This window comes from Quercus robur, chromosome 3 (genome assembly GCF_932294415.1).
Source record: "Quercus robur chromosome 3, dhQueRobu3.1, whole genome shotgun sequence".
NCBI lineage: Eukaryota > Viridiplantae > Streptophyta > Magnoliopsida > Fagales > Fagaceae > Quercus > Quercus robur.
The window spans coordinates 33,700,365-33,726,268 of record NC_065536.1 but is presented as its reverse complement, the minus strand read 5'-3'; the positions used below and the strand labels follow the sequence as shown (position 1 = coordinate 33,726,268).

The following is a 25,904-nucleotide window of genomic DNA, read 5'->3' as shown; positions in this document are numbered from 1 at the left end:
CTTATCCAAGAGTTCTACTCCAACATGCATGAATTTGATTATTCAGTACCTTTCTTTGTTACTCACGTTTGAGGTATGCGCATCGTGGTCACTTCGGATATTGTATTTGACGTGCTCTATGTCCCCAGGGTAGCGCATCCTGACTACCTTGGTTATGAGTGTCTTAGGATTGTGTCTAAAGACGAGCTTATATCTACTTTTTGTGAGTGTCCTTCTGATTGGGGTGATCGTCAGTTCACTCATTGTACGGCCTTTGCCAAAGGCCCTCGGTTTCTTAACATGGTTATGACTTTTATTTTGTATCCTTTATCTCATTATAACTCTGTTACCGAGCCCCGTGCCCGATTTTTGCTTTCTCTTTTAGAGTATCTTACTATATATTTTCTCTCTCATTTTATTATTTTCATCATAGATGTGTTTAGGGATACGATGACTCGTGATAAGCTCATCTTCCCTTCGGCTATCACGAGGATTTTATGTTATTTTTCTATCCCCTTTCCCATTTCCGACCACTTCCATGCCATGTGAGCCATAGACGTCGCTATTGTTAAACGGAGCGAGGTGCAACTACATTCGAGACGGTCTAGGATGGCAGCTCCTCCCACTCCTTTAGCTCCATCCATCTCTGCTCCCTCTTCTTCTACGAGAGGTGTGATTCTTGATGCGATCATGGTGCAACTTTAGTGCATGGTTGCTCGCCTTGACACTCTCAGTGATGAGTTGTGTCAAGTGAACACCCGTGTCGGCCGTATTGCCAGACGGTAGGCTTGCCTTGATGGCTTTATGGAGTCTTCCTCTTCTCCTCCCGGGGCATCCGAGGACGATAATGACTCTAATGACAATGATGAGGATGAGGATGGAGATGCTAGCTCTTCTAGTGTTGATGGGATGTCTACTTGATACTATTACCCTTTGTCACTCGTGACAAAAAGGGGGGAATATTTTTGGATATGAAAGTAGTCATACTCATAGGGAGAGGGTTAGTATTAGGAGATTTTTGTTAGAGGGAGTGTTCATATTTTTTAGGGATGTAGTGAGGATTTTATGTATCTTTTTCTTTCTATTTTAGATACATTGTTCATGTACCTTAGATCTTGTGATCATATTGTGATAACAAACCTTGTACTTGTTGATATATACATTTAAGGTTGTTATTACAGTTCTTTCACCTATTTTTACATGTGTTGTTTCTTTTCTTTCTTTATACATATGTTTCTTATTTAATATATACAATCTTATATTTCTGTTTCACACTAAGATGCCTTGATGAGTTTTGTTTAAAGTGTTTCAGAAATATAGGTTGTCAAAGTCTACTTGCCATAAACTCTCTTCTTGTAAAGTTTTTCAAGAGTTTGTGTTAGGATAGATTTTATTGTATTCAACAAGTGAATATGAGTTGAGTGATTTATGACTTCTCTCATATGTTCATTTGTTTGTTGTGGTTTTGTCACAGATTGCCAAAGGAGGAGATTGTTAGGACATATGTGATTCAATGATAGGAACATATGTCACTACTTTATGTAATTAGCTAATCTTTTGACAAAACGCACTTTACTTGTAATTGGGTAGATCTAAGATGTGTTTAATACTTTAAGAAAGAAGGTCTCAAGTTCAAGTGTTAAAGTCATGCAAGTTTAGCCAAGAATCAAGTCAGAAAATGCAGGATTTTAAAACTCGATAGCTATTTTAGCCCGAGGCTCGACAGTTACTCGACAGATAGGGTATCTGTCGAGATTTATGAAGTTCAATTTTTCAAACTAATTTTCATCCAATCCGTGAATGTATGTTTGAGCTTTCTTTTCTCATAATCCTAAACATATATAAGGATTATTTTAAGGGCCGTAAAAGGTTACGCACAGTTGCACAAGAGCACAATTCCACAAGTGTGAAGAAAAGTGTGATCAGAAACCTAGTTTTCCCTAGTTCTTCTTTCTCTTGAAGAAGCTGCTGTGTTTTGTACACCATAGGATTTTGTGACCAAGCAACTTCATGATCTTCATTGTGTGATAAATAGAAGAACTTTGTAGCCAACATTCTTCTTAAGTCGGTGATCAAGTCATGTACTGGGATCTGTGCATTGAAAAGGAGAGATTGTCACTACAGAACAAGTCCAATTGGGTGTTGGGGTAAGGGTTCAATTGTAGGTTGGTAGAAGATACTGGGATTCTTTTACTTGTAACCGTTTGTTTTGATAATAGTGGATTTTCGGGAGTTGTGACCTTAAAATCATCTGTGGGGTTTTGGCCGTGTAAGTTTTCCCCATTTGTAAATAAATCACCGTGTCAATTTATTTTCCGCTGCACACTTTAGATAATTGATGATTTGTTTGTGCTACCATGCATTTTGCATGTTAATTTGATTAATTTAATAAACTTGGCTAATTAATAAATTAATTTATCATAAAGGGTTAATACATTTTTGGCCTATCACCATATGCAGATTGTTTTTCTGCTAAATTTCCAAGTTAGCCCAAGCCCGTTTGACGTGTAGGGTTTTGTGTTTTACTTCTCATATAAAAAGAAAAACTCTAGCCACGTTTTAGAGGCTTTTTGATGTGCTGTATGTTGAATCTCTTGTGAGATCTAGAGGTGTTTACCTTTATACACACTTAGGGTTATCAAGATCATGATTGATGTCAAGAGCTTGGTGATCGCTTCAATTGCTGCATAAAGAACTTAATAAAGATCTAAAATCTTTGAGTGGAGTCTCAAAGTCACAAGTAGGAGAACTTGTGGTTGCAGTGGATCAAAAGAAAAAAGTAGTACGTGGACTCGGAGCTGTCACGTGATCATGGTAGTAAGTTTTCTACTTGAGGTAACAATAGGATGTTAGTTGTCTAAGTTCTATTAGACAAACTTCAATTCTTTCATAGTGGATCTGTTTTACCTTGAGGATAACTATGTTAAATCCTCCCCAAGTTTTTTACTGGTTTGGTTTTCGTGGGTCATCAGATCTTTGTGTTCTTTATTTTTCTGCATTGTATTTATTTTACGCATATTGGATTAACCTAGTGTTAATAAACAAACTTGTTAATTAACTTGGCTTAATATTAGGTTAATCATACTGTGTTAAGGGGTCTAAAACTTTATAGAGATGAAGAAAAACAGAGGAATATAAACGAGAAAGAGGCCATTTACAAGGGGATCTAGTGGAGAATCTATAAACAAAAACACCGTAGCAAGAAGAACTGAAATTGTAATCAAGTCTAAAAGAAATATATTCAAGAACTACTCTCCTCGGACTTTGCTGAGGAAGGATTTCTTTGTATAAAGCTTTTTTTTCTTTACCATCTTACCATCTATAGTCCATTGTGAGCGTTGTTCGATACATTGAAGCCTAGTTTTCAGCCCATTATCTACAAATTAATTGTGTTGGACTCTTTGGACCTTAATCCTATTATCTCTTGGGTTTAGGATCCAATACCTGCCCTTACAAGAGTAATGCTACAGTCACAAACTATTTTATAACATTTTTACAAAATATTGATGTGGTCAACCTCTTATTGATTTTCATCTAGGCTCACCATTAATATTACTTTTTCATTTATCAAAAAAATTTGTAAAATAGTTTATATCTCTAGCATTATTCTTATTTTCAACTGTTAGATCAAAAGGTGTAACACTTGTGAAATTACACCAAGTGTAATTTGAACCCGTCTCTTTGTTTATATATATCTATTAAAATGTTGATATTGTAGATTTGTTTTGTTTACTAGTGTTTGCCAGTCACCAGGGTGGCCCTTTTGTTCAGACCTAGTTTTTCTTTGTTTTTGGTTTATTGACATCAATATACTTCTATCTTCACCATTAAAAAAAGAAAGTTATCTGACTCGCAGTAATTGTGAAATAAGAGAAAATGAGATTATTTTTGGTAATATATATATGTGTGTGTGTGGTTAGGTTGTGTTGATTAAAATATTACCAAAATATGCTAGAGATACAAAATATTTTACAAACTGCTAATGTGGCGAGTGGTTATTAGTAAATGAAAAAGTAAAGTTAGTAATAGGTTCAGATGAGAATCAGTAAAAAGTTGGCCATAGCAATAGTTTGTAAAAATGTTGTAAAATAGTTTGTGCATGTAGTATTAGTCTATATTATCTAGTGGAAAGCAATAAATAAGTAGAGAGATTTGTAAAAATGTTATAAAATAGTTTGTGAGAGATACAAACTATTTTATAAAAAATTTTACAAACTGCTAATGTGATGAGTGATTATTGGTTAATGAAAAAATGATATTAATGGTGGACCTAGATAAAAACCAATAAGAGGTTGACCATATCAACATTTTGTAAAAATGTTGTAAAATAGTTTATGCCTATAGCATTACTCTTACTCAATGAATAACGCTAGATATACAAACTATTTTACAAATTCTTTTACAAACTGCTGATGTGGTGAATGATTATTGGTAAATGAAAAAGTGATCTTAATGAAGGCCAATATAAAAACCAATAAGAGGTTGGTCACATTAACATTTTGTAAAAATGTTGTAAAATAGTTTGTGCCTGTAGCGTTACTCTTACTCAATGAATAATGTTAGAGATACAAACTATTTTACAAAAAAAATTACAAACTACTGATGTGGTGAGTGATTATTGGTAAATGAAAAGTGATATTAATTGCGGGTTTGGATGAAAACCAATAAGAGGTTGGTTACATCAACATTTTGTAAAAATGTTATAAAATAGTTTATGCCTATAGCATTACTCTTACTCAATATTGTCTAGTGGAAAGCAATAAATGGAGAGAGAGAGAGAGAGAGAGAATGCTAGTATTAATTAAGTAATAAGGTAGAAAACAACAACATTTAATGATGTTATTTTAACTGTTAGATCTCTTAGAAATCTACGGTTTAAAAAATGTGTAACTTTTCAAAAATTACACCAAGGGTTTGTTTGGATAAACTGTTTTAAAAAGTGCGTTTTAAAAAAATAATGTTTTTAAAATGTTCTTTTTGAAAACACCATTTTTAAAACCATAGATAAGTGTTTGGTAAAAATTTGAAAATGTGCGTTTTCTATTTTTAAGACCCTAAATAAGCATTTGGATAAGCTGTGTTAAAAATTGCTATTTTAGGTGTAAATTACAAGAAAAGACTAAACTACATTGTTAAGATTATCTTGTTATTATTTTTCCTGTTATGAGTGTTTTTTTAAAGGATTGACAAATGCATTAATAATAATAATAAATTATTGATGTTCATGATGTTGTTGAAATTCATAGAGAGAAGTTTCTCATAGAAAAAAAAATCATAAGGAGAAAGACTATAAATGATTAGGAAAATAAATATATTAACATGTTTATTACTAACAATATCAGTATTTTGACCCGTACATTATAACAATAATAATAAAATAAAATAAAAAAGCTCTTAACCAAAACATTAAAAATTTTCCAAAATAGAAATAATGAAAATATTGTTTACAACCCACAGATGGACCGAATTATATTGTCACAAAGAGATTTCTTCTTCTCATCATGTATATTCTCAACATTTGCCTGACTGCTACTATCTTCTTCGCTAATATTACTTCCTGGATTGTCCAAGTTATGCTCATCCCATTCAAATCCCTCACCCTCCCTATCATGTTTTCTAATAAAATTATGCAAAATACAAGTAGCAACTATAATGTTTCTTTAGTCCTTAATGTTGTAAGATGTCATTTGTTTCAAAAATTTCCATCTATTCTTCCACACTCCAAAAGTTCTCTCAATTGCACTTCTAAGTGATGAGTGAACATAGTTAAACCTTTCTTCTAGGTGATTTCCACGAACAATCGTCTATAATCTGGAAGATGGCACTTTTGTCCCTTATAAGGTGTCAAATATCATTTCCTTAAGGAATATCTAGTATCAATTAAATAATATTTTCCTAGTAAAAGGAAAAAAACACATAAAGTGTGCATAAATAATATCCTTCATATATATTTAATATAAAAAAAAAATTATATACCTTGTGGTGGTTTTGGAAAGTTGATAGATTGTCGGCGAATAGTATCTAAGAAAATATGTGTATCATGTACTGCACCTTCCCATCCAAACATAAAAAATGTGAAAAGTAAATCAAAATCACATGTTGCCATCACATTAAAAGTTGGCATACCCTTTCTATTATAATATGAAGTTTTCTTGTCCTCTGCAACAACAACTTGGATATTTGTACCATCAATGGCACCAATACAATCCTAAAATAAGATACAAATTTTAGTAACTTAGGAAATAATCCTAGCAATGATTAGAAGCAAATTATAATGATTGAAATGCATACCTGAAACTATGGCATGTACATTGGATTCTTTTGTATATGTCTTGGAACTACACTAAATGTAGGGTCAGAAGGCTTGAGGATATTCATTGACATTATGTTAACACGTTTCAAAGCTCTATGAAAATGTTTCTGTATAGTCTCACTAGAATGTTGGAATCCTTCTTGGACCAACCTATTACATGCTCCTTGTCCGAGTATAATCAAACACATACCTACTAACTCTTCAAGCCTAATATGCCTTGTGTGCCGAAGTCCGTATGTATATTGTAAAACATTACACAATTGAAGGAAAACATGTGGCTTCATTCTGAACATTTGGTACATTTTGCTTCATTACCAGTTAAACAATCCATTAACCACCTATAGCCAATTTGTTCAGAATCTCTACAAGGTTCTTTATTAATATATTTCATATAATATGTCATTGCTGTATGACATCCTGCAACAACAAGATCATATAATTCATCATCATCTTCCACATGATAAGAATGATCATCATCACTATTGTCAATATAATAATTGTAATCCATATGAATGACACCTAAAATGATAACAAAAAATTATATAAATCACAACAAATAAATTGTTTAAATGATTAAAGAAATAATATCCATTAAAAATATTGTTAAAACATCCCAATAAATTCAAACACACTCTAACAATCACATTATTCAAACGATAAAATAATAAACCACGAAAAACCTCACAAAGAACACATTTTAAAGCAATTGTGTTCCTAATTAATTAGTGCCAAAGTAGTATCCGCCTAACAATCTTGCTTCCTCTTGCAGAAACTAAAGTTGCAACTGTGGTTCTCTTGTCACGACAAACATCTCTTTTTTCTCTCGTTTCTGAAAAATATGAGTTGCCATAAGGTAGAGTTCAATACCCTTCTCAATGCCATCCAAGATGCAAAGACGTTCCATGACATTACGAATAGTACTACTTGAAAAATATGAGTTGCCATAAGGTAGAGTTCAATACCCTTCTCAATGCCATCCAAGATGCAAAGACATTCCATGACATTATGAATAGTACTACCTGGCTCCATTAAACAAGCTGAGTTCCTTAACTCTACAACATCACAAATACGACTAAGTTGTTATGTCAACTTTAATGCTATTCCTCCTTTCTTCCCTTTGCCTTGTGTGGATGATAGCAAAGTTCGCTTTTTTCCTTTGTCTTGTGTAGAAAGTTTAGGATTCTCATCATCACTATCATCATCATAATCATTTTTCTTTGGAGAAGATGAGTCAGCAGAAGTGTCATTTAACCCCTCCATAAGTTTCTTAACATCATCAGATAAAACACTTGAAGAGGAGGCCCACACTAAATGTCACGCTCCAAACCCAAAAGGGTCCAAAGCATGAAAAACTGAGCCTTCAAGAGAGACTATACGAGATTTTTTTTTTCTTTCCGTTTGATAAAGTAAATAAATATGTTGATCTCTCCACAATATAAGTCAAAGCTCTATGACACATTTACAAGCAATACAACCTACAAATCATGTGTCTCTAAACATACATAACAATCCAAAGCTTCGAATAAAATAAACACAAAATCATGCTCCTCTCTAAGATACGTAACCTCAGCAGAAAATCTAGGCCTGTGTCTAACAAACCTTAAGAGCCCAATCTCCAATAGAATGAGCTATGGCGTCGATAAATTTAGTAAGTTGAGTCACCAACAATTTATAGCACAAATCTCCCACTTAGCATAGTACTCCAATCACCACCAATAAACTAAGCTTCATGCCTAAAGTATAGCTAATTTATCTATAATATTGTTGGAGAGTGGGATGAGCTAAATCCTAGTAAGTAGCATAATTAATGGGGGTGGGGGAAATGTAGGTTTCATGATAATGAGCATTTTACAAAACATGTTATAATTTGGGAATTTCCATTTAATTTATGCAAAATCAATTTCATTAACAACACGACAAGAATGATAGAAATAACATAGCACTAAGCTTCCCAAAATAACTATGAAACTATATTTTATTCACTATGAGCCAAAAATTATCCAATACCATTTCAAAATTAGAAATCTCACCCAAGGTCACATGACAAGGTTGCCACACAAATGGAGTCACCACACAGACGGGTCGTCATACAGACGGGGTTGTCACATAGATGGGGTAATCACCAATATCATGGCGCTATGGCAAAACCACATCAAAAACTCACAAGTTAATGTATTTGAAATACACAATTCACTTCTAAGTAGTTTCATAAAATATTTCAATAGCTAAATATCCACAATATTCTCAAAGTCCTCAAAATAATATCATGAAACTATATACTATAATATGTGAGCATTAACAATATAATTCCAAAGCCATAAAATCTAACACAAGGTAATTTATCATAAGGATAACACACTACCACATAGACCGGTCAGGGGTCCACCCATTCACAATTGGCATGATATTTTCCTCTTTGGTATGCAGTCTCTTGGCCCCATGGGCAGCAACCTCACCCATACCCTCAAGGTTTTGTCTCTCCCCCCCCCCCCCCCCAATATGCAACAGGCAGAATGTGTCAAGTAGGACTTTTTTTGCATGTGGTCTTTTGGCCCCATGGGCAGTAGCCTCACCCGCACACAATCAAGGAACCTCTTCCCCCTTATGGGCAACAGGGATGAACATGTCATCCAAAGTGAAGAGGCACTGACCTAGATCTGATCTTGTTGTCACAAAGACTATGGAAACCAAATTGAGTGATCACCGGGAAATCACACATGACATAGAGTGTAAGGTTGAATTTAATCAACCATGTGTTGGCTTTATTCCATGACAAATTTGCTTGTAATATAGCACTTAGAAACCTTGTATTTAGGTGGGAATCATGTAAGGGTAGTGTGTGAGAGAGTGTGAAGAAATGCTCAAGACAGTGCAGTGAAGCAGAGACTTGCGGCTAGGACTTGCGGGTGGCTCGCGGCTTGCAAGCCGTCAAAAGTTGCTCATGTGCAGAGCATGCAGGGGAGTTGAACAGTCACGCCACCTGGAGCACTACACGACAAAAATCCAGACTGGCCATTAAGTTAGCTCGCGACTTAAACTCGCGACTCAGTCAAGTCGCGAGGTCAAGTCGCCAGCCAGCCCTGTTTTTGGAAAAACTGACTCTTCGCATTCCATTCTCACACCAGTATAAATACCCCTCATTCCCACAAGATATGTGTAGCTATTCAGAAAGAAAAACCCTAAGAGAGGTTTCTTCAAAACACCCACCCAATTAGAGAGAGCTACTCATTCTTAGAGAGAAATCTTTGTAGTCTCTTCTCATTCCCTCTCTCATTGTCATACCTATTGAGAGGAGATTTCTATCCAAACACTACCCACACCCATTTAGAGTGTTGAGTGTTTTTGGAGTTTTGGGAAGCATTGGAAGATGCCAAGGATGGCGGATGCTATGGTCTAGTAGCGGAATCCGGTAAGCTAGAAAAGAAAAAGGTTCGGCGCAACCTCGTTGGAGCAAGAAGCTTGGAGGGCTTAGGTACATCGGGTAGATTAGGCTTGGAGGGTCTATTGCTGTTCATGTATCCCAACTACATTTTCTAGTGGATTATTGACCGCTTGGAGGGCGGCGGAGAGGTTTTACGCCGAGAGCTTCGGTTTCCTCTTCGATAACACATCGTGTGTTGTCCTTGTGTTTGCATCTCTCTTCCCTTTATCTTTGGCTTTTATTTTCTGCTGTGGATGTGATTTATAATTGGCTTAGATTGATTTCCAATTCTGTTTATAGCTTATGTTCATTTTCCGCACACTAGTTGTTTGTCATAAAATTTGAATTGGTTATTTTGTTTTTGGGGGTCTAAACGTTCAAGGGTGTTTATACACGTTTTTGAACTTTCATAGAGTTAAAACAACATAAAGTTCACAGGTTACATTTCCTTTCAAATACATAGTTTATATCTAGGTGGTTTCAAAAAAACCTTAAATAACCAAAAGTTCCACCAAGTTTGTAAGTTTCCAAATTCATTCTTTGTCATCAAAATTTTCTATTAATTCCCAAATAATAAAAGACAAGATAAGCACCTTTAAATTTTCCATTATACCATAAAATCCATAAATTCGTTATCAAAGATTAAATCAAATATGCTTATATTTTCCAAGTCAACAATTCATGCATTTCCCCATATGCATTACCAAATATGATGCACTTTTATATATAATCATATATAGTAAGGTCGCAACACAATACCTTTTAAGAAAGCATAGTTCCACAAATAATTTTTCAAAATGTGTTTGACCCAAAAACAAAGTTTATGAAACATAGTTATTTTCCAAAAATCCCATTAAAAAGCTACTTACCTCGGAAAGCCAACTGATTCTACCTCAACTTGGCATCACAAAATTAACCAATCTAGTCATTAGGTCCATCAACAAGAATCTCGAAACCTAGAAACATAAGGATCAAACCTATTAGTAACAAGGCCTATCGCAAAGTTTACCATCACATTTGTCTCGAAAATTGAAAAGGATCCCCTAAATCAAATCAAGGGCACTAAAGCCTAGCTTGCCCAACCTAAGACAAGTACCCATTCCCAAATAGGAATGAAACAAGCATACAAACTCATAGTGCCACAACACAAAACCAAAGCATTTTAATTCTCTACTGCAAGCAATGTGCACATATAAACATAACATAAAACACATCAATTCAAAATAGAGGTAGCATATCTCATGAGTTTCCCTTTTGAGCACTAAATGATTAAACGAAACTATTATTAAAATTAACTAAGTAAAACACATTTTGAAGAAAGCACGTGAATTCGCAAGCAATCCATGAACTCCATATAACCCTCCAATCATTTCGTACATGGGGTATCACCCCTTCACATATGGTCATAAAAATCTTGATTTATAATCAACAGAATAACAAAGTCCATATGTGGCATCCAGCAATCAAAAGGCTACTAAAGTGCAAAACATGTATCAAGGAAAATGAGAACAATCATTAAACATGCAATCAAAAGGATTGTTATATAAATAGATTAAGAAATACCAAGGTAACTTAGCATAGCCAAAAACAAATGAACTAATTACAAGAATTAATCTTAGGAGTAGGAGTAGAACTGTGAAGAGGTTTCTTACCAAAATCTTTAACCCAAAAGCTTCTACCACAAAAAGAATAATGAAAGGCCACGGGTTTGTGTGAGTAATGAGAGATGAAAAACCCCTTATTTTCATTGTTTGAAGCTAAGTGTCCAATTTGGTAATGAAGTGAAGTGTAAAAATCAAAGAGAAAGAGGAGATGGTTCGGCCTACCAGTAGAAAAGCGAGAGAGAAGAAGGGCTGGGAGGGTGAGAGGGATATAACATGTGGATATATGTTTTGGACCACTCAATACAAATATCTTGGGAATAGATTTACAAAACTACCCTCACTTAAAATTATATTGCCAAAACCCTTTTTATTTATTTATTTTATTTTATAAAGGTTGGGGTGTTACACTAAATTTCTAGTAGCTGCAATGTCCTTAAACATAATGTCTAATAATTCAACATTCTCCAAACCCTTTTCTTGAAATTTTGTAGCCTCAGGTACCTCCTACGCTACAAGTTTGAATATTTTTGTTAATAACTTACATTAGCATAGTTTATCTACTAATACAACATATGTACAATGGGTTATATGAAAAGTACCATTAGCTTCCTCTCCCACTGTGGACATATGTGATTCACTTGTTAGGAATATATGTCACTATTTTATGTAATTGGCTAATCTTTTGACAAAACGCATTTTACTTGTAATTGGGTAGATCTAGGTATTTTTAATAGTTCAAGAAACAAGGTTTTAACATCAAATGTTGAAGTCATCAAGTCTATCCAAGAAACAAGTTGAGAAGTGCAAATTCATTAAAACTCGACAGTTGGCTCGACAACTGCATCTATCAAGCTTAAGAAAGTTGTTTCAGCCCGTGTGCTCTACACCTCCTATCTATCGAGGTTTAAGAAATAAACAGAAATTCTGATATGTTTTCTTGGAATTCGTGAATGTGTCTTTAGGCCTTCTTTTCTCCGAACCCTAGACATATAAAAGGATTATTTTAAGGGCCGTGAAAGTGTTCACAAGTTGCATAAGTATTGAGCAAAGTTTGTTCAAACAAATTGTGACTGGAGACAGAATTTGCCCTAGTTCATCATTCTTGAAGAAGTTGTTGTGTTTGTGCACCGTAGAGTTTTGTGATCAAGCATCTTCTTGATCTTCATCGTTGGGATGAACTGAAGAACTTTGCAGCCAACAACCTTCTCTAGTTAGTGATTGAAGTCGCGTACTGGGATTCGCGCAATTGATTAATCACGTACTTGGGAGCTGTGCATTGAAAGGAGAAATTATCACTACGAAACAAGTCTAATTGGGAATTGGGGTTAGGGTTCAACTGTAGGTTGGTATAAGGTACTGAGATTCCTTTACTTGTAATCGCTTATTGTGATAATAGTGGAATTTCAGGAGTGGTGACTTGAAATCACCCGGTAGGGTTTTTGCCGTTAGGTTTTCCCCATTCGTAAACAAATCACCGTGTTATTTATTTTTCATTTCATACTTAGTTTATTGGTGATTTGTTTGTGCTACCATGCGTTTGTATATTAATTAACTTAATTAATTCACTTGGCTAAATTAATTGGTTAATTTATCACAAGGGGTCAATTCGTTTTTGGCCTATCACCAACCACTCATTAGTTGCAGCCATTCTTCCTTGGCCTGCATACCATCTCAATCCAATTTCACTTCCCTTCAACTTATTCCAAAACACCTAATCTTTCTTCAATGCATCCCACTTATGCTTATACTTCACCCTAGGATATTCTTTTTCCTATTTTCTTTTCAAAAGTTGTTATAATGTTCTCCCAAACCTTTTCAAAAGTATTGAGAGTTACTTTGATCTAAGAAACAAATTGAATTTATATCACTAACCTTTAAACAATAACATTTTTTTTCAACTTATTCTATTTTTTTTTCTAGGAAATAAAACCCATTGCCACCAACTCTCAAAGCAAATCCCAAAACTAAATTTAATTTACTAAACCAAGAACTAAAAACCAAACTCAGATCTCTAGTATTAACAAAAAAATAAAAAAAATTATGTTGAAATAACTTGTTAAACCAACATGTAGAAACCAAATCAATAGGAAAGATTCAAGGAAAAGAATGAAGAATAAGTTTACCAAGTAGACCCAGTAACAAAGAAATCAAAAATTGAAGCAGAGGAGCAAGAGACCAAAGCCAGAGGAGATACATGGGAAATTGGTAGAGCTGGAATATATACTAGTATTTAGGGGGCAAAATAGATTTTTTGATGAAAAAAAGTGCAGTCGACAATCATTATTGAATCACGCGAATTGAAAAAGCTCTGAAATTTTGCCTTTTAAAACTGCTGATTTGGTTAGATTTGTAAATGCAATCCAGCTAAAATCGCTCTGCCAAACATTTACCTTTTTTGCATTTAGATCCTTAACGCGCATTTTCCTCTGTAATAATGCCTATCCAAATGGGTTCCAAGTATAACTTGAACCCATCTCATAAACATATAAAAGTGTGAGAGAGAGATAAAGAAGTCAAGATTAAGAACGCCAAAAAAAAAAAAAAAAGAATCACTAATTAAAGCAACACAAGTTACACAATACATAAATAAAAAATAAAAAATAAAAAATAAAAGCAAAATAGTAGACTTTCATATTTGAACACATACTACTCTTGTTTTCTTAGAAAAAAAAATAAAATGAAATAGAACCTTGACAGCTTGATATTGCTTTTCAAACGTGTGTTTTGTGAAGTGCACTTGAGAAACTATAAAATATTGTAATTGTAAAATCTGTCATATTTTAAATGGAATGAGTTACAAATTTGTTATGATGATGCATATGATCCATGATAAGTGTTACATGAGTTTTAGTATAGGGGGGTTTGATCATGCATTTTTGTAGTTTAATGAGATAAGTGCAAAATGGGGTATAGTTTAAAGTAGAAAAGTGTAATTTTTCATTATTTTTAATTATTGCATTTTAAGTGTGCATTTAGGATTAGATTATAAGCTAGCCTTTTTCCCCCCTCTAAGTTGACATTAGCTTATAACTCATGCATATGCATGGGTGCAAGAAAGAATAATAGTAATCAAGTACACACATATATAGGGGTGTTTGCGGTGTGATTTGGCCAAAATCATTACCACATAGCACCGCACCTCAATTTTACGATCACATGTGTGGTATGATACGGTGCACAAGGTGTGGTTTGGTTTGTTTTGGACGGTATACTTTTCAAGATGTCATTGTTAATTATTAGTTTACAATTAATAATCATGAAAATATGATTGTAAGTTTCAAAAAAATATATATATATAACCTATGTAACGAAAAAAAAGTAACACAGCCAAATGCCTTGTAGTTGAATTGGTACCTCCTCATATACAAAGTGCTTAGGGATCTAGTGAGGAAAGGGTTCGAGTTGCGGGGTTAGCAACATGTTCTAATTATCTCTAAAAAAAAAAAAAAAAAAAGTAACACAAATATATACAAGACCAACAAAAAAAAAAAAAAAAAAAAATCATGATAGATTAACAATAAACTAAAATATCACAAATATATACAAATAAAAAAAAATAAACAATGAAAATAAACCATACACAATTATACTTGTTAAAAAAATATAACATGTAACACAAAAATACTTAACAAGCAACAACCATAAGGTCCATAACAATATACCCCATATACACTGCTAGTTATGCAAACTATGAGTGAGAGGGTATCAAGAGAGAAGAGTGAGAGTATGAGATGGAGAATTTGTTAATTAGATTAATGATGAATTGTCTTTGATTAATGCAAAGATTATCAATATCAAGCACAACAGAAAATAAATAGAACACACATATGATGACTAAGGGAGAGCCAATGGAATATAAATTCCAAAGTAAAAACCCTAGAGGGACTTGACCTAATCAATCCCAAGGTAAACAAATCTACTATCAAATAGAAGTTTACAAACTGGATAACCATATTCTTCATAAACGTAGCTAAACCTACCAAACTTAGCTCTTCGATCCACGGACTTCTTTAATATATAGTTGTTTCAACATGAACCTCTAGTACATGACTTCAAGACTCCACTTGAAGGTTTAGATCCAATACATGAGATGACTAGTATGCATAGTTTTGCACAATGACTTCTAGCACCTAGGCAACAAACTTAAAAACACTTGAGTTTGTTTATATACCTTTGGCTTGATCACACAAAACCCTAATCACTTGATGAACTTTTGGGTTGAATTTTATATTTCAATAATCTTGAGATTTGATTTGTTGAGATGCAGCTTGATTTGTTAAAATCAGGGCTTCTTGATCGGTTGAGCAACATAATTTTGCATAGTGACTTCTAGCACTTGGGTAGCAAACTTAACAGCACTTTGAAATTTTAAAAGCACTAAACTAAGGCAGTTTTAGTGCTCCTCTAATAACATTAGGGAGTTGTTATGTAATATACACATCACACATACTAGTGTTTCTTAATTCTAGCAAGGGTTTCCTTTTTCTACTCTTATTTTTCATTATCCAAGACAATACTTGCTCATACAAGGATGTCCGTAATTACATCTACGAGACACTTTGAATTTTCTAACCTCTTATTATATGGTTAAATTGGCACTCTCTGAACATTCGTAGCAGTTATTTTAAAAAGAAAGAAAGAAAATATGGATATGTATATGCTTGCTATGGAGAACTATATATCACTTCTAAAGCCTTTTTTTTAGGAGGAACTTCTTCAAGGCGAGGCCACTGCGTGTACCCATCTCGTCCACAAGAACCGTGCGTATGTTAATTCCAAGACTCAAACCAAACCTCATGGGATTTTCCATGAGACCAACCTATTGAGATATCCCGTGCAATTTCACTTCTGAAGCTAAAAGAATGAATTTTGATAAAAGAGGTAATTAAAATTTTTTCACTATATAGTTACATTTTTTTTCTCATCTAACTTGAGAATTGTATTTAAAGCTCCAAAATTCAATATTGATACATTTTTCTTCAATACTATTATTATTTTAGGAATTCTCTTCCAATGGCTTGGTATTGACTTCAAAGAACCCTAAATATTGACAACAACATGCAACCCTAATTTTTTTTTTTTTTTTTTTTTTGAGAAAGATGCAACCCTAATTATTGATTCCTAAACTTTATTTTCTTTTTTTCCACTGGGTGTGAACTTCAAACAACCTTAGGTGCCAAAGTTTATCAGTTTAAAGCTCCCAAATTCAATATTGATACATTTTTCTTTAATACTATTATTATTTTAGGAATTCTCTTCCAATGGCTTGGTATTGACTTCAAAGAACCCTAAATATTGACAACAACATGCAACCCTAACTATTTATTTATTTTGATAGGTGCAACCCTAATTATTGATTCCTAAACTTTATTTTCTTTTTTTTCCACTGGGTGTGAACTTCAAACAACCTTAGGTGCCAAAGTTTATCTGTAGCAAAAAGATGGGACAAGACAACCTCCTTTGATAATCACATTGCCCTTGAATTGCAACTTCTATAGCACTGCGTTATACTACAATAAGTGCTAAATAATGAGATCCAAAGATCTTTTCTGAAATGCTAGATTGTTCATCTCTTTTTTTTTTTTGATTAGTTTGTTCATCTCTTTCAAGAGGATAGAGAAGACAATTTTTGAAATGTTCAATACATAATAACTTTCAACTCATGTACATCTATTTATCTCTTACTGCCTCCATTTTTACCCCTTATTTTTCCTGGACTTGTTACCCTTCACCTTATTTTCTGTTTCCTGGCTGTTTTTACATGCAACATCTGCACTGCTATTTTACTTAGCTTTACTATCATTGTCCTTTACATCACACTGCTGCTCATATGATATACTGCCAGAAGTCTGAACCACAAGGTTTGTGCCCAGTTGCAAGAATTGCTTACTTAAGATGGGTTCCAGATTTGGCCTTCTTGACAGCAATCTCTTGCAAAGTTCTTGAATTGTTGACATATTGTTTCCAAGTTCCGGTTCACTGAGAACATGATGCAAAAGAGAGGGAAGAAAAAAGTCAGTAAAAAAGGGAAGGTTTTGATATTCCTTTGTTACCACGTACACGAGTTATAAAACACGGTAAAAGAAGGACCCCTTTTGGACAGAGCAAAAGAAGGCTAGGCATATCACAGTCAATGTACATACTGACCTCACATCCAGTGCAGCAGAAAGTTGCTTCAGTTCATCAACCATGCTGTCTACTTCCTCCAATAGGTTTTCATCAACATTGTTGATAGCATAACAGCACTAACAAGGTGAATACTTTTCTCCACGTTCACCTGCTATGTACATAGGAACAGAATTAAAATTTAGTATGATGCTCATTTGTGTATGCTTTTCGCTGAAGTCAAATATTATATGAAAATTTGGCATTAGCTTACATAGGAAAAGATAAAAAATACAATATGATACCCATTTGCGAAGGCTTTTTGCTGAAGTCAAATATTTTATGAAAATTTTGCATTACCTTCATCATTTGGACATTTAACAAAAAGCTCCTTGGATCTTTACCATGTTCCAACGACTTCAAAGCTTCAAATATTTCCCCAAAGTAATTCACTTGCAGCCTGCTTCCATTTATGTTGTTCAAGTCCCCTGAAGAAAGAACTTCATTGCCAGAGTTAGTTGCTCCCACTTCAAATGTCTCAGTTGGACCTTGTGATGGTTTCACTGTCTCCGGAAATAAGACTTTTAACATGTCCTCCCTGCACTGTTTTACCGTCATGTCCACAAAAATGGCATCTGGACATAGAAACCTTGAACAATTTCCTCCCAAACTCACAATTACAAGAGGATTGTGAATCTTTTTAAATGCTTCAGCTAGCGCATTCACATTTATATGTTTCCGTCTTCTCTGAAGGACATCATAAAATTCTCTTGGAAGTTGCTCAGTAATATAGCTCCTACCAAGCAATGCAAAAAGAAATTCCAAAAATTCCCCAGAATTCAGATGAACTAAACATATTATAGAAACCAATCTCAATACCAGCAGTGGATAGTAGTCCTTCACATTTATATCAGACCTTCTAATCCAATCCATTGTATCATTCTTATCATAAAGAAGCCGCTGAACAACTTTGACAATAAACTCAAAGATAACATGGGATGGTCTCATTTGAGCCACTAAAGTGGAATTTGGGTTGGTATCTGCAGCTTGATAGATAAACCATTCAGCAAAAGAAGACTTCGAAGTGATAAAGTATCCCTTGAAGTGAGATGCCAAGATTAGGAGGCGCTCCATAAGATACAAGAAACAACTGGGTGAAATATAGTCGACTTCTCTCCAATTTGCATTGTAAGTATCCATCAAAGCTTCTTGTAGCTTCTGCAGAACGCACAATTCTCTTGGAAATTCACAGTTATTGTCAGTTAAAGTACCTTGAGGAAATTCTGGTCCCATATTCCCACGGAGAACCTGAATGAATGTCTTCCATGGTGGATTTCCATAAGTCCCATCAAACCTTTTCAAAATCTCCTCATATAAACCATTGTTTATCTTACCCAATCCAAGAGTTATCACTACAACTCTTCCAATTTGCCCGTATGTCAACTTACCCTTCAAGCTGATGTTTTCAATTATGACCTGTTCTAGTAAATTCCTTGAAACCTCAGATTCTCTCAGAGAAAACATGTTCCCCGCCAATGATTTTCGCCAATCTAGGGGAAATATATAGCCAAAAAAAGAATTATTACAAAGTTCAACAAATCTCTGCAATGTCTTATTGTTGTAGTGACTACGATTCAGATATTTGGATTCCAAGAGAAACTTTGCAACCTCATAGATATACGTAAGAGATCTGCTTTGGCAGAAAAGGGAGAGGGAATTCTTCAATGAGAAATTGTAAAGGGCTTCAAGATTGTCCAAAACCTTCATACCAGTACAAAGTAATTCTGAACACCAGTAATTTTGGGCAGTTGCAACAAAATGTCTCACATCAATATAAACCAAATTTCCATTTCAATGAATGAATCTACTGTCCTCTCTGACCCAATTCGCATCAGAGTTGAGCAATACATAGATTGCATTACGATTTTGAAACTGCCTCCGCACCCCCAAGTAATTCAAACAGAAATCTCCATAACTTCTATATTCATTAACATCTTGAGTGTCAAGACATCTGAGATACTTGAAAATGTTCAGAATCTTGTCTTTCCAAAAATTCCAAAAGTAAAACAGTGTTTCTACAGAAATCTGATTTCTAGAGATCACCTGTTCCGAATACTTTGTCAGATCAAAAACAAAATAATCCTGCCACACATACTTTGCAGAGTTTGACTGATGATGAGCATCTAGAATTTTTCGAGCAGAAATTATTTCACCTCCAACACTATTATGTCTCTGAGAAGCATTCAAATACTTTTTTGTTATGGACAAGTTACTCTGCTCATTTGATAAAATGTCAGCCTCTGTACAAACAAAAGAATAAAAGTTTGAGTCATTCTTAGCAAATGACTTGGCTTTTGCCAAAAGCTCCTGCTTCTGTGCAAACTGCTTTAGTGGCCAGCCCTTGCTTCCAGGTGTCCAAAGTGAATTGTACAGCACATAGAAAAGCAATAGCATGGACGCTTCTTTGACATTCCCTGCCTTCCCTAGAAGATCAGCTTCATGTAGAATCTCCCCTCTCAGCTTTGCAATGTTGGCAGCCTCTAAGAAGTTTCCTGATTCTTCTTCCAACAATAGAAGCTCACCAAGGCAATCCAAAGATATCAAAAATCTGCGCATCAAATCCATGGATTGAAAAGCTTTGACAAACTGCATCATGGATCTGCTATCTTTAAGCTTATGATGATGACGAGCAGCACTCTCTAGAAACTCATGTTCAATCTTGTCTATTTTTTTTCCTCTTCTAGCCACACCAAAATCCTTAGTTGCATTATTTTTCCAATACTGAATGTATTTGAAACCCATTTTGAATAATTTTCCCTTGGTGCAAACTTTCAAACATTCTGAGAAAAAGTTGCCTTTAGCATACACATCAGCTGCCAGTTCATAGCATCCTGCTAGACAAAAGCATTCCCCTGCTCTTTGAAGTTCAGACTCTGCTAGGCACTTTTCTAAATAAAGCCTTCCTACAATAATAAGAAGTTAAAATTAACGGTTAATATATGGGACATACTTTGTACCTAATAAATTTTCAGGGATGACATAGCAACTATTTACAAGTGTGGTACAAAAATGAAATTTGGATCAAATTTTAAGAACAAACTAGTTGCTAACCAGTGCGATGCACCAGATAGTTAATGGTTGTTAAATATCTTCACTATTCAATATTTATAATACTGAAACAAAGATATATATATTGAAAAAATAACCATATGGTGTCTTTTTTATAGGATGAAATAAAGACACAATACTTATGTTTCTACCATATTTAAACTTTTATAAAACATGGAACAACAAATACAATAACTTGATGAGAAAGAAAATTTTCTAAGTTCTACAAACAAAGTTTCTCTCCAACGGTTGAAAATTTTGGGTGCAAATTTTGAAAATCTAATTGTTAAATTTTATGCTCTTTATTTTCTTAACACACATATCAAATTTTGTTCAAATTAAATGTTATTTACAGTTCGATCAATAAACTTATTTTTTATACACAATTTTAGATTACAAAAACTTGAAATTTTAACATTTGTCTAATAACAAAGCAATTGATCTTTGATCTTCTTGAAATTTACAAGCATGAAGGATATAATAAGATATATGAGGAGTTTGAAGGTTTCTCTCCAAACGGTTAAATTTTCAAAATTTACATTTAATATAAAGATATATGAGGAGTTTGAAGGTTTCTCTCCAAACTCCAAACTAGTTTGGAGAGAAATTTTGTTCAAGTTCCACTGAGGCTCTTTTAGGGGGGAAAAAATCAAATAGAGTGATACAAAAATAATATTCTATGGCACAAAGTATTCATCCAACAAAACTAAGATGTCAAACAAGAGAATAAAAAAATCAAGATATTTTGGTGGCATCCATTACCTCTAGCTTTCTTTTAGCATTTACTCCATCTATAAAAACTCTAGAATCAAACATGGTGTCTAGAAGTTTGGTTCTTAATAAAATATTACAAAAGCACACGGGCAATAGAAGTAAAAATATGAAAAAAGATACACAAATACAGAATATTAAAAGATACCTTGAGGATTGAGGACAAAGAGTTTGTAAAAACAAAAGAGCAGAAATGGCAGAGAGAGGGTAAATTGAATAGAGGGTTTTTGAGTGGTGCTGTATATATATAGTAATAGGTCGGTTTGGTTTAAATTTTTCCATGTTGCTAAGTAGTAGTTGGTTTAAAACTCTTCAATTTATTAATTAGCAGTTGGTTTAAAACTCTTCTTTTGACATAATAAATAAATTAATAAAAAAAATGATGTGTAAAATTGTAGGACTACCAAAACTTATGTGTCAAAATGTTAGAAGGTCAACTAATAGTCAAACGTCTTCAGTTTGGTTTAAGACTCTCTATGTTGTTGAGTGGTATTAGTTTTAAAACTCTTCAGTTTACTAAGTAGTAGTCAGTTTAAAACTCTCTTTTTGACATAATAATGGTTTGGTTTAAAACTCTCCATGTTGCTAAATAGCAGTTGGTTTAAAACTCTTCAATTTGTTGAGTAATAGTCGGTTTAAAACTCTCATTTTGACATTATAAATAAATTAATAAAAAATGGTGTAAAATTGTGGGACTATTAAAGCTTATGTGGCAAAATATTAAAAGGTTAACCAATAGACAAATGTCTTTTGCTACTATATATTACTAGTTGCTAACCCATGCATAGCATGGAAAAACTACTTAAAGATATTTTTAAAAAATAGTAATAATATTTTCCAAAGAAATTTCCCCCTCTATCTCTAACTTAGTAATGGTCTTATCCCTTAATGTTGAAATGTTATCAAATTTATAATTTTCTCCATTTTTTTATTTATCTTTGAAAATGTATATTAATACAAAAACATAATTCATAAAACATTCCATTGTAAAAAGACTAATATTCTAATGTTGCAATTTGGGTTGTTATGATGAAAGTTCTAATGTACTAAAAATACCAATTAATTATTGATGGTCTAGTATGCCTAAATGCACATGGAACCAAAAACCCAAAAAAAAAAAAACAAAACAAAACAAAACAAACAAAAAAAGAAGAAGAAGATAACCGGTGGAAACTAAACAAGAGTCACAAACCATGAAGTGACTTAAGCTAATGCATAAGTGAGACATTTTGTCAAATACATGGTGTACATCGTGAAAAGCCAATTTCATATTAGAGACCATTTCAGTTTGGCTAAGGGAACAATATATTTTGGTACTAATTAATAGCGATGTACCATTTCAGAATTACTACTATATATGTACACTAAACTAATTGTTTTGTAAAATGCTAAAGATTCTACAAATTTTATAACATAACATTTTGTAAATTGATATGATAATAATTGTGATTGGTAAATGGCAATATCATAATAAATAATATAAACAAATATCATTTTTTTTTATTTTTTTTTTTTATGACCGGTGACATTTAGGTGGTGAAATTTGTTGTATGTTTGCATCATTTATATATTTTTTTACTAACTATCATTTATATTTTTTAGCTATCTGAGGAATTTTTGTTGGAGCCCATTCATGCACAATCGGATGTATAAGAAATTCCTTAATCTCCATATCCCTCAAATTCCTGGGACTCTATATCAGAATGTCTAATGTTGTAGAGCCAGTGCAACCAAAATTGAAAAAACAAAGAAATAGAGAGAAGCAATCACACAGAGAGAGAGAGAGAGAGAGAGAGAGAGAGAGAGAGAGAGAGAGAGAGAGAGAGAGAGAGAGAGAGAGAGAGAGAGAGAGAGAGAGAGAGAACAAGTCAAAGCTAGAGAAGAAATGAAGAAATAGAAGACGGAGGAGCACACAGGGAAAACCAAGAAAAAGAAGCAATGCAAAGTAGAGAAAACACAAAGAATAAGAAGAGAAGAGACCGAGATAGGAGAGATAGCCCATACTTCTTCCAATAGAACAAGTTTGAGAAAAAGAGGAGAGATTATATTAGAGAAGTTGGATGGAAAGTGACATGCGAGGAGGGCTTTTGGCTTTGAACAAAGACAATGAGATTTGAGAGTCGAATAAGAGAGGAAGAAAAAGTATCGGGAATATCGGCTAAAAATAAGAATTATTCAGTAAAAGGGGGAAAAAAAAAGACAATAAGTAATTAAGCATTAAAAAAAAAATGGAATGGCTTGTGTCTAGTGGCAATTGCCATTGGATACGTTGAATTGCGGACACGTGTCCACTCTTAGAGCAACTGCCACTAGACACAAGCTGCACCAAAAAAAAAAATAACAAAAATTAGATGACATGTAAAATCGTGAGGCTTTCAAAGCTTAAGTGGCATAATATAAAAAGGTCAACAAAAAGTCAAATCTTTCAATCATATTGTATCTATTATAGATTATAGATAAATATATATACATAATACTATTTAAGTTGACAATGTTTTAGAGACCAAACCATTGAGAGAACGAAAAAATTGGAAAGATTTAGTACAAAAGGTCTAATCAGGAGGTCAAATGAGTTGGATAGTTACATCTTTTTCTAGAAAAACTAAAAAGAACAAAGAAAGAAAACTTTCTAATAAACTTCTTGAAATTCGGCCAAATAGGTTGACAACACACATCACCCTTTGTGTTAAGTGGTAGTACTTGAGGTGATTGACTAATTTTAAATTAGTGTATTGAAGGAGAAAAAGGGAAACCCTAGGAAACCACACTAAGATTTCCTAAGCAATCACAACTTCGAAGGAACAGGCAATTACAACCAAATACTTTAACAAAGCTAGAAAGATTTAATTAAACTCAATGCCTATGTTAACTTTTACAAATTATGTAAAAGTATTTATATAGACTACTCCTAATCTTTTTCCAATATAGATTAGGATTTGAATTTGATGCAGGATAGGAGTAGTGGTATACTAGCCTAAAGTAAAAACCATTGCAAGTGCTTAAATCTCCAACCCTAGTTGCAAAATAGATCCACTGTGTAGAATTGAAGTTTTTACAAATAGAATAACCCTATTCTAGGAGTGTCCATGGATCGGTCTGGGTTGGGTTTGTGCCTAACCCATGACTAACCCAACCCAACCAAATCAAGTGGAGGAAGTTTAGACCCACCGTTGATTCGCGAGGGAGTTAGATCGGAGCAGTCAGATTCGTGTCAGATAGTAGTCGATTCGATTGAAACTGTCAACGGTGGAGAAAGCAGGCCAAAATAGTGAAGTTCAGGCGAAATCTTGCTAGATTTGACGGAGATATCGCCGGATCTGGTGAGATCTCGCTAGATCCAGTGAGATTACTACCAGATCTGGCTGAGATCTCCCCAAATTTGGCATAAATCTCATAGGATCTGAAGTTTTGACCAAAAACTTGCCAGATTAAGTTTGGATTGTTGGATTTTGCTAAGTTTCATGGTTGGGTCGGTTGATGCGGGTTTTAGAGGAGAGAACCATTAGAGTCGGTTTTTGGGGTTTGGAACCTGTTGCCGACCACTGGAGCTCTTGGGTTGATTGTAGGTGGGTCAGTTCTAGTCAGTTTCGGCGGATGGGTTGGGTCCAACGGGTGGGTGGACACCCCTACCCCATTCCATGTTGCTATCTCCACTGTACTTACTAACGTGACTATACACAGCTTCAAATCCACAGAATCTAATACAAGCGAACTCTATTAAATGTGAACACCCGCTCACAACTTCAAGTGCCCACTTGAAGATTCACTCCAATAACTCTATATTAACCGGATTTAGCAACTTCACCTTGATCACCAAATCCTTGTAACCATGAACAATGATCCTCAGTTGATGCTTTGAGGAAACTTGGAAATCTCCTATAGTTTGTTTACACCACACGGCTCTCCAAAAGTCTTGAAAAGCGAGCCCTTGAATTGCTTTTATTATTATTATTTTTTTACCTTGGATTGAAAACCATGATACCCTAGCTTCATGAGGGCTCATTGAAATATACTTGGAATCTATTCCGCACAAATCTCAATAGATTGAGATTAGTGATTCTTGATCGAGCATATATCAAGATTCCATAAACTTGTGAACTTCTACAATCTTGGTCATGTCTCGAATTTGAAATGGACTTCAAACACACAAAATACTCATTAAGACTCTTAAAAATTGATTACATTTGATCATGTTTTGCCAACCTCGTCATGTGGACTCAACAGTTTTGGTTTCAAACAAAGCTTCAAATAGTTTTGGTCTTTAAGTATTCTCTTACAGAAACTTCTTCCTGATTACGCCAATGTGGAGTACCTTTCCCCTCTTAAATATTTTCCTCAACTTATTCTAGAAGGGGTCATTCCAATGTTGGTCCAATTTAAGTGAGGTTTAGAGAAGGATAACTTGAATAGTGTCCTACCTATCAATTTTTTTATAATGTGTTTGCTCTCAAACCTTGACTATGCACTTGCACTTGCACCTTGCAAGATGAGACTTAGACATTGCACTAGAAAATAAACCCTCTCCCTCTAAACAACAAAAAATAAAAATAATTAAAAAACCGTGGAAAACACCATTCTCTAATGTTGAATTATCTTCTTCAAC

The 25,904-nt window shown here is 34.0% G+C and overlaps 1 protein-coding gene across 4 annotated transcripts in view; it reads right to left on the bottom strand.

The window, feature by feature from the left end:
* LOC126717857 (uncharacterized) overlaps positions 1 to 25,904 on the bottom strand; it is a 176,363-nt gene that overhangs the window by 64,083 nt on the left and 86,376 nt on the right. For all 4 annotated transcript variants that reach the window (XM_050419790.1, XM_050419787.1, XM_050419789.1 and 1 more), the window contains exon 14: positions 17,208 to 17,296. In XM_050419790.1, the coding sequence (XP_050275747.1) occupies positions 17,208 to 17,296 (89 nt within the window). The remainder of the gene's footprint in view (positions 1 to 17,207; positions 17,297 to 25,904) is intronic.